The sequence below is a fragment of the Populus nigra genome, chromosome 2, assembly GCF_951802175.1.
Source record: "Populus nigra chromosome 2, ddPopNigr1.1, whole genome shotgun sequence".
Lineage (NCBI taxonomy): Eukaryota > Viridiplantae > Streptophyta > Magnoliopsida > Malpighiales > Salicaceae > Populus > Populus nigra.
Genome location: NC_084853.1, coordinates 35,466,248 through 35,486,540, shown reverse-complemented (window position 1 = coordinate 35,486,540; position 20,293 = coordinate 35,466,248). Strand labels below are relative to the sequence as shown.

The 20,293-nt window shown below is 33.2% G+C and overlaps 1 protein-coding gene across 1 annotated transcript; it reads left to right on the top strand.

Moving 5' to 3' along the window:
• Window positions 1-8,070: 8,070 nt before the first annotated feature.
• Window positions 8,071-20,290, top strand: LOC133682351 (protein transport protein SEC23 C). The gene is made up of 12 exons (XM_062105657.1): window positions 8,071-8,938; window positions 9,043-9,216; window positions 9,612-9,773; window positions 10,759-10,901; window positions 13,724-13,799; window positions 13,881-14,059; window positions 14,161-14,242; window positions 15,949-16,026; window positions 17,250-17,411; window positions 17,584-17,847; window positions 18,698-18,802; window positions 19,939-20,290. Exons 1-12 carry the CDS (start codon window positions 8,207-8,209, stop codon window positions 20,077-20,079), a joined length of 2,298 nt encoding a protein of 765 aa, XP_061961641.1. The 5' UTR covers window positions 8,071-8,206; the 3' UTR covers window positions 20,080-20,290.
• Window positions 20,291-20,293: the final 3 nt, after the last annotated feature.

The window sequence follows — 20,293 nt, the reverse complement described above, 5'->3', positions numbered from 1 at the left end:
AGAGTTAGCGATAATGAAAACAACAACAACAATGACAACGACAATGATGACAACGACGACGACGACGACAATGACAATGATGAGGATGACGAATCTTTTATAAGGAGATAATTTGATATGCATATATTAATTTTATGCATAGCTGGAGCTATAAACATGTATTATATTAATTATATGCATAAAGAACCTTGTATGGTTTCATACAACACAGACATGCGTTGGTTGAACGAAGTTTTTAAAGGTCATTGGAAATGATGTGTTAACATGTTCAAGATGAACATAATGACTTTGTTGAGCCTATGTAATGATTTAGAAACGCAATATAGGTTAAAACCTTTAAAAAAGATGAGCGTTAATGAAAATGTGACAATGTTTTTATATATAATAGCATTAGGGGCTTTGAATAGGAAAGTGCAGAAGAGATTTCAATATTCAGGTAAAACTGTTAGTAGATACATAAAAGAAGTCCTTATAGTAGTATGTTTGTTTGTTGTAGATGTCATAAAACCAGTTGATTCTGAATTTACAAACACCTTAAAAGAAATTGCAATTAATCCAAGATTTATGCCACATTTCAAGGTAAGATGTATTTTATTTATTATTGGTACAATCAATCTCAATTGTTTAATGAATGTTTATAATTATTTACAATCTAAATGTGTTATTTTTACATGTAGAATTGTGTCGGTGCAATTGATAGCACACATGTTCGTGCCTACATATCATTTAAAAATCAAATTCCATTTATTAAAATAAAAGATGTACCAACACAAAACATTTGGGCTGTTTGTGACATGTCGTTCATGTTTGTGTGGGCAGGATGAGAAAGTAGCGCACACAATATATGTATTTTTCTTGAGGCTATTTAAAATAGCAGTATAAAATTTTCTAAACCACCGAAAGGTATTAATATGATATAAATTGAAGAACAACTACTGTAAGTTTAATAAAATACTTTTTTAGTTGTTAATTTTAATGAAAAACTTATCATGTTGTTCTCAATTGTTGGTAAATACTATTTGGTTGATGCTGAATATCCCAATGAGTATGAGTATTTAGATCCATATAAATGTGAGAAGTATTACTTACAGGATTTTAGGTGTCGTGGACAACCAAGAGACAAGGAAAAAGTGTTTAATCATGCACTTTCATCACTACGTAATGTAATAGAATGTTCTTTTAGAGTATGGAAACAGAGGTGGAGAATTTTACAAAACATGTCTGCTTATCCATATAAAATGCAAGTTCAGATTATAGCTGCATCAATGGCGCTACATAACTATATTAGAATGAGATCACAAGATGATGTGACTCTTGCAGAATATGATCACAATCCTAATTTTGTCATCGATGATTTTTTACCAGATGTTGTTGCTAGCTCAAATAGCCAAGGATTGTAGAGGCCTTCACGTATGGATTTTGTACGCAATGAAATTACAAATAGTTTGATGGGTCAATAAAAAAAGAACCTTCTAAATGGATTATTAATTTAATTATGTAATAATAATTAAATCTGCAATATTTAAATTGAAAATGTCCAATATTATTATATGTCATTTTAAGTAATTTCATTTCCAAACCTCAATATGATAAGCATATTAATCAAATATATTAAACTGTTTTTTATTCAAAATCAATCTCAAATATGTTTTAACTAAACACTTAAATTTATAAAACAATTCTCAACTAAAAATAATTTTTATAAAACTGAATTTTTTCAAACTATAACCACAACATCTATCACAATGTTAAACATAACTAGTAAATTTCCTAGCTGTTTTAGAGTTTTTTGTTATCAATATTTCCATTTGTGAGCTTTATGGATATTATTTTTTAGCTCTTACATATTATAGTTATATTTTCATTTAATTCATTTAACAAGACAAGGTTATAGTTATATTTTCATTTAATTCATTTAACAAGACAAGAACAACTAATTTATAATTTACTAGTTTTATCTCGTACTTAGAAGTGTTTTAAAATATCATGATTTTTTTTTAAAATTTAGAAAAGCAACACATGTTATTTACATTGCAAGTAAGATTTCAAGTCAAATTTAAAATGTAGTAAAAGAATATGTTAATGTTACAAATATGTTTTATTGCATCATATTTTTTTTAATTGAGAAAACAAAGATGTGCTTAAAATAATAAATTATAAAAATATATATATCTATAAACTATGAAAGAGTTAATAATATTAATTGAATACTTAAATAAAAAGCTAATCTTTCTTCTAAAAGCAAAAGATAACTGAATATGCAAATATTTAATCCTGACTATTCTCTTTAATTTTTTTTTATTTTTTTTTAATCTTAGAAGTTGTTTTTTTACCGTGAACACATTATTTTTATTTTTATAAATACATCATGAAAATAAATTCTATTTATATAAAATATAAAAGAAAAAATAATATTTTTTAAAACATTATAAAAATATAAGATAATTTTAAAAAAATACTATTTAAAAAATATAAACTAAAAACTTAAAAACTTAGAGAGAGAAGGTACTGATTTAAATTAAAAAAATAAATTCATCATCCACTAAACTGGGAAATAGTTATTAATATTATTTAAAAGCTATGTAGAAAATTAATCTGTTTTTAAAAGACAAAATATACTAGAGAGTATGCAAACATTTAACCACAACGTTTTCTTTTAATTTATGTATTTTTTATCTTAGATGATAGATTTTTATTTTTATAAATACATCATGCAAATATAATTCTATTTATATCAAATATAAAAGAAAACAATTTAAAATATAAATTAGATCAATCTTTTTGAAATATTATAAAAATAAAAAATAATTTAAAGAATAACTACTATTTAAAAAAATGAATAAGAAAAATAAAAATATTAGAGAGAAAAATGATATTAATTGAAATTCAAATAAAAAATTAATATAAAACACACACTAAAATATAGAGGATATTAATTATTCTTTTTATTGAAAAACTAACAAAAAATAAATAAATAAATTAGATACTGTTAGCTAGGCCCACAAAGCTCAGGCCACTACCTAGTTTTCTTTTTCTCAAAAGCCTGTCATCTCTTTTATTTTTTTGAACTAGACTATATGTTGCACAACTTAATGTTTATCTTTTATTATAAAAAAATTAGTGCTCAAGGTTTTACACTTCAAATATCTAATTTTACAAGTTGTTTATATATGAAAATACTAAAAAATACTATAAAATCCTTTACAAACCATTTATCAATTCCAAAAGACTCGAAAATCAATAAAAAAAAATCCAATGAATCAAAAAAAATTAAATAGATCATCAAAATCATTTTGTTGCGAGCTTGTAAAGTCTATTTTGAGTTTCGATTTAATTTGTAGGCATGTTTATAGAAAAAACTAGTATTATCGAACTTCTCTTATCAAATAAAACATATTAAGACATTGATATTAATTTTTTTTTGTTAGAATATGATTTTTTCTTTCTCTTAAATCTAAGGACCATCAAATTATGTATCAAAAGAAAAATTCTAAAAACTTTGAGATTATATGTATATATATATTATTTTATATTGTGATTTTTTATCTTTTAATTTTATTTTTTTATTATAATTTGAAATTTATCTTATTAAATTAGGTTTTTTTTTTGAAAAAAAAGAAACAGCTGAGAAAATACCCAAATCTTATAGTAAATTGGTTAATCTCACCATTCACAAATCAGGCAAATTAATATTTGGTTGGATGATTCATTTCGGCCAAGGACGGTCAACAACAAGGTTGTTAAAATCACAATTTTAACATGGCACGAAAAATGCAAAACAAACTCGAATCGTAAAATCGTAAGGAATTTTAAAATACATTAAAAAAAATTCATGCTTCAAATAAAAATTCATACATAGTTCAAGCACCTTAAAATACATGCTTCAAATAAAAATTTATACATAACTCAAGCCTTCAAATAAAAATTCATACATAGTTCAAGCATATTAAAATACATTGTTCAAATAAAAATTCATACATAATTTAAATAACTTTTCATTAGCTAATAATTAACAAACTTAAAACAAACAATCTGCTGGTGTGTCATGTAAACTAAAACCAGCTTCATTACCTTCATCTTCCTCATTATTCATCAAGCATTCATCAATATTATTAGCATCAAGAGGATTATTAGTGTCACTACTAGTACCAACACCAATATTATGAACATTAGTGCTACTACTAGTACCAACACCTAGTACCAACACCAATATTATGAACATTAGTGCTACTACTAGTATCAACACCAATATCATCCATTTGAATCTCTAAATCATCTTTAGTACCATGACTCTTCATTTCAGTATCATTAGGAATTTCTTCTTCATCACTTTCATCTTCATTACCATTTTGTTTTCGTGTTACACTGTCAATAACACCAAGCAAATCAAAGTTTGAATGTTTTTCTCTCTCGGTTATCCAATCATCATCAGATAAAAAATCATCTTCTACACCAAAATCATCAGCTTGCTTTTTGACTTGGTTATCATTCAATTTCAGATTGCACATTACAAATACCAAGTCATTCATTTTTTTCTGGTGCAAACGATTTCTTCATTTTGTATGAACCTAAATAAATAATTCAAATTTATATGATTTTTATCAAATATTTCAACATTTAAAATAAAAAAAAACTCACCATTTCAAATGCACTCCAATTACGCTCACATCCAGATGAAGTACAAGTTAAACTTAGAACTTGGATTGCAAACCTTTGTAATTCTGGACATTCATCCCCATAAGAATCCTACCATTGAGCTGGAGTTTTTTTTATCTCTTGCTGTCTTGGTAGCGTCAATGCCAAACAACCATTTTGCATCCTTGAATGATTTAAGTTATAAGTCAATTTTGCACCTTCACTTGCATTAGGCATCATCCTTTCTAAGCATTGATATAATCCAATTTTAATGTTGACATTAACCTTAAAATAGGATTATAATGATAATGAGGATTCAAATAATAAGCTGCTGCATGTAAGGGTCTATGGAGTTGAAGTTCCCATCTTGCATCAATAATATTCCATATAGGTATATAACTATATAAAAAAATAATAAAAATATCATTCAATCTAGGAATATCATAATTGGAAAACATTCATATTAATAGATGACAACATTTGAAATAAAAATTAGCAAGATATACACCATTTTTTCACTGAACCAAAATTCACTTGTATCTTTTCTTTTGCTTCGTCCATTGCTTTATATATAAAACTCATAGTTGGTTTCTCATCTGAATCAACTAATTGAAGAACTTTAATTAGAGGATACGCTACCTTAATAGATATAGTGACATCATGCCAAAACCTGCTGTCCAAAACACAATTTTGAATTCGTTTCCCTTCTTCTATTATTGCAAACCTACATGAACTCCATTGTTTGGAAGTAAACATAGTTATCAGCTGCATTTTATGATCATTCAAACATCCTAAAATCAAATATGCAGTAACAAATCGAGTGGCAGCATGCCTAATCAAATCCCTTCCTTTTGTAAAGTGCCTTAGCATGGAAATAAGAATGATTATTGAATAAATATATGAGGTGATTCTCCTCCCCTTAGCAATAGTTACTTGATGAACCTCTAACTTCTTCTCAAAATCTTCTAATATCAAGTCAATATAATGAGCAGCACATGGTGTCCAAAACAAACTCTTTCTTTTTTCCATCAATAATTGTCCCGCAACCTTATAATTTGCAGCATTATCAGTGACTACTTGGACAACATTTTCCTCCCCAATCCTCTCCACAATGACATCTAGCATCTCAAATACCTTATCAGCAATCTTGGACATATTAGAAGTATCCACCGATGATAAAAAAAACTATCCCTTTAGGACTATTAACCAGAAAGTTATAAATACAACGTCTTTTTTTATCTGTCCATCCATTAGACATTATTGAACAACCTGTTTTTTTCCATTCTGGCTTGTATTCCTCAAGCAATTTCATTGTTTGATCCACTTCTTGCTTCAAATACTTCTCTCTAATATCATCGTAGGATGGAGGCTTGAAACCTGGCCCATGCTTTGCAACCATTTCAAGTGCCTTAATAAACTCAGAGTTTTTTACACAATTAAATGGAATTGCACTAGTGTAGAAAAACCTAGCAATTTGTCAACATGCTTCTTCTCTAATATCTTTTTTTAGCAATTGATTTAGAGTTATTTGTGTACTTCCACTCCCACTAGCTACTCTCTTTCCTTTGCCCTTGGAGCTAATTTCTTTTATTCCATCATCATCATCATCATTCTCACTGTATTGATGGGTCTTTCTTTTCTTTTCAGTTACTTCTAGATTTTTCACTAAAACACCCAAAATCATCTGCTTAACATTTTCTGGTACTTGTTGACATGGCTCAACATCCTTACGAGTGCAAGTCAAATGCTGTTTGAAACGAAAAATACGTTCACTAATAATTTTTTGACAATACCTGCACATAACTTTTCTAAAATTCTTATCAACATCTATACCATACTGCTATCCCATATCAAGCTTATTACCAGAAACATTTTTTTCTAGATGCCATAAGTTTAACAATTCAAGGATCAACTCAAATCAACCCTGTAATCAATCCAAACATTTTATGATTGTAATTAATTTTGATATTAAACATTTAGCTATCAAAAAAACTAATACTGAATTCAGAAACATTTTAGATATTAAACATCCAGCTATCAATAAAGAATTACCATAATACTGAATTCAAAAACTAATTAAAATCAGTAACCAAAACATTGAATCCAAAACGAAAAATGATTTAATTGTTGTTTGTAATGTTTTCCTCTCAAACCTGTAAGCTCTGAAAAATAAACAAGTAAACCATTTTCAAAATCAGAACCTAGTTTTCTGTTAAACCATTCTGTCAAAGTGTTTTCCTCTCTAGTTATCTACTGTGAACCAAAACACTACAAACAAATGCACAGACTTGTTTCTGCCATCTATATAACATTCAAAATCAAAACATTTTTTGTTATCGAAAGTTCGAAACACTGTTATCAAAACAAATGCACAGACTTGTTTAACAGACTTTGTTATCGAAACACTGTTATCAAAACAAATTCACAGACAAATTTAACAAAACAAAACACTGCTAGACAACAGTCAAACGTACTCAACTCAAGCATTCACAAACAATTAGCAAACACTGTTATCAAAAAATTCACAGACTTGTTTTCGAAACCTAACCCATCAAAAAATAAAAATTCAAACAGTTGTGTAAATTATAAAATTCACAGTTCTCTATAAATTCACCGTGTTTGGGATTTGGTGAGAGACCCAAGACATAGGGGACATGAACATATTTGCAATTTTACAAATAAATTACTCTAAACTCTAAATCATGATGCTATTTGCAGAAAGTGAAAAAAGATAAATAGAATAACTTACGATGGCTGATGAAGACTGGATAACTGGAGAGCCGCCGCTGTTGTTGTCTGAAATCTGGATCTCACGGTGGCTAGTGAGAAAAAAGGTTGTTGGTGGTGGACCAGTGGTTGATTTTTGGAACTTGGACAGCTGAGAGAAGGAGAATAAGGATGAAGAAAGCAATTGTTGACTTAGGGATTTTGATTTTTCCTTTTGCTATGTTGTGTGAAAGTTGATGAAGAAAGATGAAGAAAGATGAAGATTGAAGAAAGAACGTGTTAATTATTTGCTTTTGTTCTGTGATTATGTGTAGTGTGTAGTTGTGTATTGTGTAATAGCCAATAAGCCAATACGCGCTTGACACCTGGAGTTGGAGGGAACAGTGGCGCACAATTGTTATTTTCTGCCAAACGCGTAAAATCGCGTGTGAAATCGTGTTTTTACGCGATTTCACCCGATTTTAACGATTTTAACCCGATTTTACCCATTTTCTGAGTTTTATGAACAATTTAGTACGTTTAGCCTATATTGACTCGTAAAATCGAATATCATACGATTTTACGAGTTGAATCGCAATTTTAACAACCTTGATCAACAGTGTCGTCTGGATGAAATTGAAATCTCTAATTTCTCTTGGACAAGATTAAGAATTTCCTAGAACATGAGTGGCTAAAACAAACTTATATTTTTATTTTGGTTTTAAGGAAGAAAAAAACCCGTACAAGAAGTGAAAACTACTGCGAAAGAAAGAAAGAAGGAAAAGGAAAGAATAGGAACGCAGAGAGGAGGAGGCGAGGAGTGATCCGTTGGAACCTGCGAATCGAATCGGAAAACTATTGGGTGATGGGGGAATTCGTCGAGCTTGAAGCTCAGGACGGCGTGAGAATGCCGTGGAACGTACTGCCGGGCACCAAGCAAGAATCGAGCAACTGTGTGGTCCCTGTCTCCGCCATTTACACTCCGATCAAGCCCTTCCCTAACATGCCCGTTCTCCCCTACTCTCCCCTACGCTGCCGCGCCTGCCGCTCCATCCTCAATCCATTCTGCACCGTTGATTTCTCTGCCAAGATCTGGATCTGCCCCTTCTGTTTTCAACGTAACCAGTTCCCTCCTCACTATGCCTCCATCTCCGACGATAACCTCCCCGCCGAGCTCTTCTCTCAGTACACTACTATCGAGTTCGAGGACCCTCAGACGATCTCTTCCTCCGCTCCGTCACCGATGATATTCATGTTCGTGGTGGACACGTGTATGATCGAGGAGGAGATGGCTTTCCTCAAGTCGGCCCTGTCTCAGGCCATCGAACTCCTCCATGAGAACTCCCTGGTGGGTCTGATCACATTTGGTACTCTGGTCCACGTTCACGAGCTTGGCTTTGGTGAAATCACCAAGACCTACGTTTTTAAGGGCTCCAAGGATGTCTCCAAGGAGCAGCTTCTCGAGCAGATGGGATTCTTTCTTAAGAAACCCAAGCCCCCTACTGGTGTCATTGCCGGCGCTAAGGATGGTCTCTCTGCCGATAGCATTTCCCGCTTCCTCTTGCCTGCCTCCCAATGCGAATTTACGCTCAATTCCGTACTTTTTCAATTCCTATTTACACTGCATTTTGTGATAATTACAGTATAATCTTCTTATGGAGTTGTTTAATTAATTTGATAAATTTATTAAATTGAAAAAAGGTGCTGGAGGAACTGCAGAAAGATCCTTGGCCTGTTCCTCCCGATCAGCGGGCTAGCAGGTGCACCAGCACTGCACTCAGTGTTGCTGCTTGTTTGTTAGGAGCTTGTGTTCCTGGTTCCGGTGCTAGAATCTTGGCTTTCATTGGTGGTCCATCTACTGAAGGACTTGGTGCTGTAAGGACTTTGTTTCCTTTGATTTACTGGACTTCACCATGTTTCCTTTTATTTATCTAATACCTCACCATGTTTGTTGGTTCAAAATTCTAATTCTAAACTGGACTTCTGCTTGCTTACATGGATCTTACATGATTTCGCTGCGTCTAAACTTGTGTTTCTCAGTTCTAACTCGTACATTACAGTATAGTCAATTACCCAGATACTGCTTCCATGTTTGCTCTTAGTTAGTTATCCCATTTTCCATTGTAATGTTTCTACTTCATCTCTTGTAACTTTTATGAGTATATTCATGCATTACCTTTTCTTATATTGCATCCTCAATTTTTCTTTTCTTTTTATGTCTTTTTTCCCGGCATTTATTTTTTTATTTATTGCTCATGAATTTCTTCTAGATTGTGTCAAAGAATCTCTCTGAACCAATTCGTTCTCACAAGGACCTCGATAAGGACTCTGCTCCTTATTATCATAAAGCTGTCAAGTTCTATGAGGGACTTGCTAAGCAGCTTGTACATCAAGGCCATGTGCTCGATCTTTTTGCTTGTGCACTTGACCAGGTAATATTCAACTCTTACAAGAAGCACTTACTGGTCTAGTGTGTGTGTAACTTTATGAGTACATTGTATCTATATGTATGGATGGAAGAAAGAAGGGGAATTTTACAATCCATATGATGCTATATATATATCCTTTTTTGTATTCCTTTTGCAAATATCTTGACGAAAGGGCACTCACAAAGTAAAGCACAACTTTCTAGTTTACCTTTTTACTGAAACTGTTTGAATGGATTTTGTAGTTTTAGAAATATTTTTTGTTGTTGGAACAAGATGCACCAACATGGTTATAAGACCCGACCCGGGGATCAACCCGGTCCAAGGCCCGTGTCTCAGGTTGGGTGGGTTGACCACGGCTCAACTCGAGCTTTAAATTTTTTAAAAAACCGTGAAACAACATCATTTCATTTTTATTAATGGTTTTTTGGTAAAAACCCAAAATGACTTTGTTTTGGTAAAAAATCCAGGTTTTTCCACTAACTTGGCCCAGGCCAAGCCCTAGGTCGGCGGGTCACTAGATTGACCTGCTAGGCTGAGTCGAGTCTTATAACATGGTGCTGTAGAGCTACATTGCATGTCAAAAAACTTAATGTCAACAACTAGGCCATTAGCTTTTTTGTGTCAAATACATAAATAACTTTGTATACTACAGTTGCTCCATGGTTGAGTACTTATTCACTAGACATCTATTAATTGAGCTCTTTGCTATCCATCTTTTTTGGTCTAACTTTTCTGGATAGCGTGGCAGTCATAATGCTTTCTTTGTCACTCTCCCTTTGGGCTCTCTAATTATTTTTGTTCTTAGCCATTTGGGGAACAAAGTCAGTATGATGTTGCGACGTTTTTGGTCCCTACACACATTTGATATGCTGCCTTCTGATTTTTAAATATTTATTCTCATCATAATCATTGTTATAGTTGCAACTTTCTTGAATGCTATATGGATTGAAAATCATGATGCGCTTCTTTTGCTTGTCTGTCTTCCTAGGTGGGAGTTGCTGAGCTTAAAGTTGCCATTGAAAAAACTGGTGGGCTTGTTGTGCTTGCAGAAAGCTTTGGCCATTCAGTCTTTAAGGATTCTCTCAGACGTATTTTCCAGTCGGGTGACCATGATCTTGGACTATCATCAAAGTGAGATTTCTTCAATCTCCTTTTATGTTTATCTATGGAGTTTCACATTATTATTTTTGAGATTTCTTAAACTCTGCAATTCTCCTGTCACTTGCCAAACTTTTGGCTTTACTTTAAAGCAACTATAAATCTGGTCATTGTGAGTATGGCCTCGTGCATGTGCTTGCTGTGTTATTGTTGCTGTATGTGATTTTTATTTTTTAGTCTGACTTAATTTTATGGAGATCAAGCAATTAGATTCACATTAGCTGGTGCAAGTAATCAAACCTTTTGACAAAGCATAAGCACTGGATTTCGAAGAAAAATGAACTCCTACATGTTCACAAGTTCTTAACTGGATAATACATTTCTAAGCTTGTTTAAGTTACTGAGTTTTCATTGCCATAACCTTAATAGCAATCAATCTTATCCACCATGGCCAATGAGCTCAAAAACACAAATTAAACGACAAAATATTATTATGATGCAGCAAAAGCCAAGGATGCTCCTTAATTCCTTGTTTTGATATTTAATTCTGTATTTTCTTTTTCTTTTCTTTTGTTCTTTCATTGTTTGGTAACATACCTTACTTGGGAATCTTTTTACAATTTAGGAAACTACAGTACTCCTTAATTATGAGTTTTCTATTAGTTGTAGTTTCCTTTTCGTATTCAGTTTTTGATTTGCTTCTTAGTTTAAGTCAACAAGGGCTTATGTTGCCTTAAAATGTAGAATTATTCTATGTAATTGTAAGGATTCTGAATAATAGATTATAAGTATTTTAGTTTGATTTAACAGTTTTGGCCTTGCTTATCCTCTTCTTTTTTCTCTAAGCACTATTTTTCTTCTTTGTCTTCCCTTTCTTCCTTTTCTTCTTGTTTCAGTAATTGCTTACTATTCCTAACTGCAATAAAACCCCTAATTTCTTCCTAGAATTCCTAATTCTCAATTCTCAGAACCTAGGTCACCATGACTCCTTTGGGGGACGGTAATCCAAAGTTGTCCTACATCATAACACTGAACCTACAATGCAATTATACATGAAAATTTGAGTTAGCTATGAATATAGCATACTGTAGTGTCGTGATTTGTAGCGGTAACAGTAGCATGGACATTAATAAACTGCTGAAACTCCCCCTTATATTCTGAACAAAATAGGAAATAACTTTAGTTTTAGTATTCATTTATGCAAATAAAATGAAAAGGTAATAAAACCATAGTTTTCTTGGGCATGAGTGGCCAACTGACTATGCATCACTCCATCAAACAGCCTAGGTTTGAATTTAAGGAGGAACAAGAGTGTTCATGACTTTATTGGGGTGACTGAATTTTCAGCTTGGAGGAAATTCTGCAGTGGCGACATGCATTTTGTTAGTGTTGATTCGATGATTGAAGTAGTGAACAACTAGGGAAATCTGTGTGGGGTTTAGTCTAAGCCCAAGGATATATGTTCAGTTTTGGATGAAATAAATCAACTTGTAACTGAAAACTCATTTGTCAATCTTCTAATAATTTGTGAATCTAATCCATAAGGATTAGAAACTAACTAATGTAGGAAAAAATTGGTTTAGTGACATACCTAGGGTTTGTGGTGATGCGGTACAGATTAGGGGCTGTTCTGAATCTAAGTTTCAGAGGCTGTTTAGGCTGTGTTGATGTAGATTTCTTGTGGATTATGAGGAAGCATGTGGATGGATTTCTAGGAGTCACACCTAGAGGATAGCAAAACCTAAGATTCACACCTAGGGCTCTTATGAGTAACACTGAAGGCAGATTGAGTCACTTAATCAAAAGAAAATTGCTGAAATTTTATTCATAAACTTCAATTAATAATATTGAAAGACTACATGCTTATTTATAGAGTTTTAGTAGTCCAAATCCTTAAAGGATTTAGATTCCTAAATAAGAAAATACTAGGTCTATGTAGAACGGGAAAAACCTAATAAAGCTAATTCCTCCTAGGACTTATCAAGTTGTAACTACTATAAGTTACAGCTTGGTCCCACTAAAACAGATGCCATGTCATTAAACAATTAAGCCACATCATTAAAATAACACTCTCTCTCTCTTGCCCTTCAACAGACTCTTTCTCTCCATCTCTAGCTTGGTCCCTTCCTTTCCACCCTTCTCTGTTTCAACAAACCCTTTCTGTTGATTTAAAAATGGTACGCGTGTTTTGATTTGATGCACAAATTGTAGAAAGAAGGAATGTCAATCAATAAATTAGTATAAAATACAAAACTTTTGACGAAGAAAAATGAGTTTTGTTTAGTTTAGCATTTTGTTTGGTATAAAGTATGAAAAACCAAGAATTGAAATCAAAGCTATAAACTTTTTAGGGTTTTCTTGTTGATTAATAAAAGGAGTGAATTAGGAGTTGGATTTGCAAAGGTAAAGGGAGAGTTACAATCAAAACTTTTTATCTTTTCTGATTTTTTTGTTAGTTTTTTTAATCTCTTAATCAAGCATAATTAAATAACTTGATAATTTGTTTTAGTGAAGTAAAATTCAGATTCTAATGGGCATAAAGGAAGTTTGTGTTGTTTTTTTCCTTCCCTTTCTCTCTTTTCTCTCTCTTTTTTGAAAGAGATGGAGAGAAAGAGGCTGCGGAAAGAGGGATAGAAAGAGTATGCTGAGAGAGAGTGTGTTTTTTTTTTTAAATTCTTTTTTTTATGAAGTGACATTATTTTCAATTATGTCGAACTCTAATCATAAGTGTTTTAAGTGTATACTGTATCTAACCAAACAATGGATATTTACTAGGTTGTTCTGTTTTGGTTTATTTTTGATTACTTGGACTGCAAAACTATATTAAGAAATTATTTTTCTCACATGCAATGTAGTGGTATATTTGAGGTAAACTGCTCAAAGGATATCAAAGTTCAAGGCATTATTGGTCCTTGTGCATCACTTGAAAAGGTATAATCCAATGGATCTTTGAGTGGTTTTCCTTTTCTTCTTGGGTTTTTTCAATGTTTACTTGTCCGTGAATTTGTGCAGAAAGGTCCTTTGTGCTCAGACACAGTTGTAGGCCAGGGAAATACAAGTGCATGGAAGATGTGTGGCCTGGACAAAGCTACAACTTTATGTCTAATATTTGAAATTGCAAAGAAGGACAGCCCAGATGCTACTGCTCAACAACCCTCAAGCTATCAATTCTACTTCCAATTTTTGACTTAGTATGCCAAGCTTATGATTTTTTGAGTGGTCAGTTACCTGATATTTTTCTTCTTGGAAAAGATGGATGGACCTCTGACTTATTAATGGTAATTTGCTACAGCTATCAGCATGGTAGTGGTCAAATGAGACTTCGTGTAACAACCCTCTCAAGAAGATGGGTTGCTGGACCTGGAAGTGCTCAGGCAAGCTCTGCTGCCCTCTTATATGTGAAGCATTGTTGTTCCATCTATTTTTCTTGGACTAGTTAATCCTATTAGAGCTTAAAACAAGCAGGGATGCTCTTTAATATAATAAAATACAATCTCATTAATAATCAGGGCTCATTTATGAAATAAAAAAGTAACTAGTATATTTCTGGGTGTTTGACTAGAAAGAGGAAAGTCCTGGGTGGCCAAGGATTTTAGACATCAATCTAAGAGACATAATATACTTAATATTCTTACCATGCCATTATTACTAAATTTGTAATTTTTTCATTTGTGTACATGTTGCTTTATTAAAGAGAATATCAATTGTATTTATGAAAAATCTGAGTCCAAAAAGGTATTTCTGATCTTATACTTCTCATATGTATTGTTTTCCTGCCAGCCATTCCTATAGAACTGGGATATATGTGGGAGAAGAATAGAAGTGAAGAAATTATGTTATGAACTTATTTTATGTGTCACACCTATCAGCATTCCTGCGTGATGAGCTGTTATATCTCAAATCCATGAATAGTAGGAAAACAGGTTGCCTTAACAAAACTGTGGCCTACTGAGCTATTCTGACCATACCATACCTGTCCCTCTGTCGCACAAAAATAAAATAAAATAATAAAAAAAACTGCATTCAGGTGACATGGGAAAATGGGTTTTCCTATTCTTTTTCTCTGAATATAGTAGTTCTCCTTTTCATATTTGTTACCGGGAGCTTGAAATTCCCATATGCTTTTAGTGAATTCTGGTGATACTCTCTCTTTATATATTAGCAACAAAGTGCCATCTTGACTTAATCTAGCAATGAAAGGTTATCACATGGTATTATAGGAGATTAGTGTGTTGACAGGCAGTATGTCATGCAGAATAAAATACTGTCAAGCTTCTCAACCTATCTGCCTTCTTGTGTGATGAGCTGTTATATCTCAAATCCATGAATAGTAGGAAAACAGATTGCCTTAATAAAACTGTGGCCTACTGAGCTATTCTGACCATACCATACCATACCTGTCTCTCTGTCACAAAAAAATAAAATAAAATAATAATAAAAAACTGCATTCAGGTGACATGGGGAAATGGGTTTTCCTAATCTTTTTCTCTGAATATAGTAGTTCTCCTTCTCATATTTGTTACCGGGAACTCGAAATTCCCATACATGTTTAATGAATTGTGGTGATACTCTCTCTTTATATATTAGCAACAAAGTGCCATCTTGACTTGATCTAGTGATGAAAGGTGATCACATGGTATTATAGGAGATTAGTGCGTTGACAGGCAGTATGTCATGCAGAATAAAATACTGTCAAGCTTCTCAACCTCTTGTCCCTAAATATATATTTTATTAACAATATCTCCTGTGATCTTCCAGAACAACATGGGCTTCTCAATTATGCTTTTTAATATTGTGTGTGAAAATGCTTAAGGATAGAAGGCTGTGCACATGTTATTTCAGGTTACTGAAGTTTGGTCAGGTAATGGGTGTGTTGACCACACAAATATATCTATTGGTGCTTTAAATCATATTCAATATTTGGTTTACTGTTTGCTCTTTCCACAAATTAATGGAATAGAAATGCTAGGGGGCTCATTCTTTCATCTAATGAAGGGTATGGATCATTTTTTCCCCTCCCTTTTCTTCCAAGTGATTGTGAATTTTTATTTGTAACTCAATCTATTTTTATATGCTTTAGGATTTGATTGCTGGATTTGACCAAGAAGCAGCTGCTGTAGCTATGGCACGCCTAGTGTCTTTCAAAATGGAAAATGAGGTAGCTATAAAATCTTTGATGGCTTTTGAATATTTTTGGATATGAAATAGTGAGACCCAAAGTATGTGCAAGCATTCTTTTTACCATCTATGTTGGTATCTGAATATATTGGATTTGCTCTCACTCTAGTAACTGAGGATTTCTTTTACAAGTTTTAAAGGAGTGTGTAATGATTTATGCTGAGAATTTCTCATAGTTTTTTCTTCTAGGATCCCCTTGGCATCAGAAATTTTAAGCTCTCTGTTGTGCAGAAAGACGCGCACAACTAAATTTAGAAACAAACAGTGATTGATCAAGTCTAGTGAGTGGCTTATGAAACACTAAAATATTAGAATAAGAACCACTCTTTATTTGTTTTTGTAAGTACCACTTATTTGATGGTTTGTGAAGATAAGAATGAGTTAATTGAGATTATGCCACTTCCCAGTTTTAGGGAACCTTCAAACCGTTTTTTTTTTCATGAGGAAGTTATTTTAGCTTCTTCCCTTCTGTTGCTAGCATAATAGAGTGGAACTTTCTTGCTGATTAGTTTCAAAGGGAAAATTTTTTTCATGGAAGACTACATCCCTAGAAACAGATAATGTTTGATTTTCAAGATAAAAAAAATGTTGATTTTCTATATCAAAAACTTTTCCATCTTTTCTGAGGATGTGGATAAAATAGGAAAAAGCATTTTCATGCTCGGGGGTCAAATTTTGAGTGATTGTATGCAAGAATGCTGACATATAAGAGAATTCCAAAAACTCGTGTGAATATGAAGGTTTTGCATGAAAACGAGCTTCTTATGGACTATGTCCAGATAATAAGGGTGCGTGCACGATTAATAATATAAATTGCTGTAACTGCACGCTCCCTCCCTCCCAAAAGGAAGAGGTAAATTGGCTTGGAATCTTAAAGGCATGAGCAGCATTTAAAATATGTCAGATGCTTTCACTCCACCACACCATTTTGTTGTGGAGTGTCAACACAGTTTTGAAAGAACCTTCCATCTTTGAAAATCAGGGTTTCTTTTTTCATGAAATTGTTTTAGCTTTTGTTTTGTTGCTAGCATATTTTAAGGGGTGATAAAAACAGTTGACTGGAAGATACTGATACATGCCAAAGTTATGACAGGTGGAAAAAGGGTCAATTTTTTATATAGGCTTGCCTTATTAAAAGAGTAATATGTATTTGAAATTTTAACCATTCTGCCATTGCATTATTTGATGATACGTGGCAAGCAGGCTGAGTTTGATCCCATAAGATGGCTAGACAAAGCTTTGATACATATATGTGCTCGATTTGGAGACTATCAGAAGGATAGTCCATCTTCTTTCAGCCTATCTTCTCGGCTTTCAATATTTCCTCAATTTATGTTTCATCTACGACGTTCTCAGTTTGTCCAGGTAATATTATGAATTCAAGGTTTATCTGCTAAGCACTTACCCTTACAAAAATTCACTTTGTCCAGGTAATATTATGAATTCAAGGTTTATCTGCTAAGCACTTACCCTTACAAAAATTCACCAGTTAGGTCCATTGAAATCCTCATATGCTCCAGTTAATATTATTCTACAGGTCTTCAACAACAGCCCAGACGAGACAGCATACTTCAGAGTGATATTGAATCGTGAAAATGTTGCCAATTCAGCTGTGATGATACAGCCTTCATTGATATCTTATTCGTTTCATTCAGGACCAGAACCAGCACTTCTTGACGTGGCTGCCATTGCAGCTGATAGAATTCTGCTTCTGGACTCTTATTTCACTGTTGTCATTTTTCATGGGGCAACTATTGCTCAATGGCGGAAAGCTGGGTATCATAATCAACCTGAACATCAGGTACTTTGTTAAGATAACATATAAACCAAATGAAAAAACATGTCTTTTAGTTTAAGTCCAATGTCAGCCCCCTCCATTTTCCTGAAACTGACATATAATCAAGGTCATTCGTAACAGTGAGAGAACCTAAATCCTTGACGTAATTAACATAATCAACTATGTTTGTGAACTTCAGAAAATGAACTTTACTCCCATGACATCAGCATGATGATCACTATCTTGACTAGATCACTGTGATTAGTAAAGGCTTGCTTTGGTCTCTCAAAGTTTATGAAGTGACATGTAAATGTTTAGTAACCATTTCCTATGCTGGTTTTTATTTTTATTTTTTTAAAAAATTGCAGTTCCACCTCTTCATATCACATTTTGTTCTGCAATAATTGAGAACCACTAAATTACCTCATGGTTGCTCATCAAAATCAGCTTTGTTTTCTAACTACTGATAGGATAAAGCTTAGTTTGTCAGTCTTAGCTCTAATGTTAGAGGTGCAAAGAAGCACCATTAAGCTATAAAAATTGTCCTAGATGACAAATCACCTTACCATACATTCAAACAAGTGCATCAGATATTACCTGCAGATGGTCTCATGATTCATCATGGGTATGTGTATGAAATTAGTTTTTCAACTGAATATATGTACTCCTGGGAAAATATCTTCAGAGTTTGGTTTTCGGTTTGCGATTGCAAAATTTTGTCCTAATGGTTCTGGAATCTTGGTTCATTTTGTCCTAACAACTGAATATATGGTTCTGGAATCTTGTGGCAGTGGTGACCCTAATGCTGCCATGGTCTCTCTTTTTTATTCCCCCCCCCCCTTTTTTTTATGTGAATTCATTTTTGTCCTTGCAGGCATTTGCCCAGCTGCTGCAAGCTCCTCATGATGATGCAGATGAAATAATCAAGGAAAGGTTTCCAGTTCCTCGCTTAGTCATTTGTGATCAGCATGGTTCACAGGTTAGCAACTTGTAAATGATCATTTCGTTATGGATAACATGAATTTGAATTTTTTTTTTGATAAGCAACATTGGTTTGCTGTTTGTGACTGGAAGTTCAAGTTTTCACCACAATGTACATTCTGTAGAACCACTGTTGTTAAACATGAACTATAGGCACCATGCAGAAGGTTTCTTCGTGGCTAAACACTTTTAAGTTAGCAAGGCACTTCACCTGCTACCAAGGCTCTTTACCAAGAGCCTGGTCAATCGAGACAAAATGTCTAGTGGAAGAAGATGCCATCATCTCTATCATCAGTCTCATTCTTGTTATTTATAAAAGATAAAGCTTTTATGTAGTTGTTTTGTTAGGCCCACAACTGTTTCCTGAAGTAAGCTGAAAAGGGAGAAATATTTGACAAGTAGGGGGACTTTGGCGTACTCTTTTTTCTTTTTTTGAGAGAGAGAGTTTAATGTTTACCAGTCTTATGCTTTACAAGGATAATGTTTCTATCCTTCTAAGAATGGAATAGATGGTGGTAAATTCATTGCTTGAAACATTTTCTTATCATATACTACATGGTTTTATGCTATTGATAAATTTGATTTTTTGCCTGTTAGTAAACAGAGGTTTCAAACCCTTGTAGCATCTGGGGAAACCTTTATCAACAACATTTGATTGACCATTCGAGCTAAATAGGGTCATTGTTAAGATTGTTTCCCCCATTTTTTAAAAGGGCCTTCTTCTGTCGTGTCTTGCAAATAGTGTTATTACACATTTTACAGATTAAAACTACATACATGCTTTTGCATTTTGCACCTCGTGGCTAGTCTCTAGGGGCTTTTAGTTCCTATGTGCTTGTAGCCAACAATTTGTAGAATCTGAAAACTAACCCCCCAAAACAAACGCATCAGTTTATTGCCAGTTCTCTGAACTGTTTTGAACAGAGTTTTTGCCTTGTATCCTTGACCGAATAAAGACAAGCTTGCTGCATATGCTTTACTATAGGGGGGCCTATGCATCCAAATTGAAACTATTTTCATCAATTGCCATGTGTCTTGGTATTAGATGCATGGTTATTTGGCCTGTTGTAATCAAATTAACTGGTACATGTGTTTAATTTGGTACTGTGTTGCTAACATATTATGTCATTTCAGGCCCGTTTTCTTCTGGCAAAATTGAACCCTTCTGCTACATACAACTCTGATACTCTTCTTCCCGGCGGAGATGTCTTGTTTACAGATGATGTGAGCTTTGAAGTTTTCTTGGATCATCTTCAAAGACTAGCAGTTCAGTGAGATCATCGTTACTAGCAATTTTGTAAAATTTATCATCTGAGAGTTCTGTACAGTTATTTTAGAATTTATTATAGGCTCGCTCGATTTCTGATTCAAGATTCTTGCTACACCTTCGATTTGCTAAAACAGCAAATTCCTGTCCAGTTTGACGAATAGACAATGCAACATTATGATAAATTTATTTAGTTGAAGGTGAAAGTTCCGTTCTCAAGCC

Coding starts and splice junctions, on each gene's coding strand:
- LOC133682351 (XM_062105657.1), top strand. CDS start 8,207: ATGGGGGAATTCGTCGAGCTTGAAGCTCAGGACGGCGTGAGAATGCCG. Junction 8,939..9,042: donor GCGAATTTACGCTCAATTCC/GTACTTTTTCAA, acceptor AATTGAAAAAAG/GTGCTGGAGGAACTGCAGAA. Junction 14,060..14,160: donor TACTTCCAATTTTTGACTTA/GTATGCCAAGCT, acceptor AATTTGCTACAG/CTATCAGCATGGTAGTGGTC.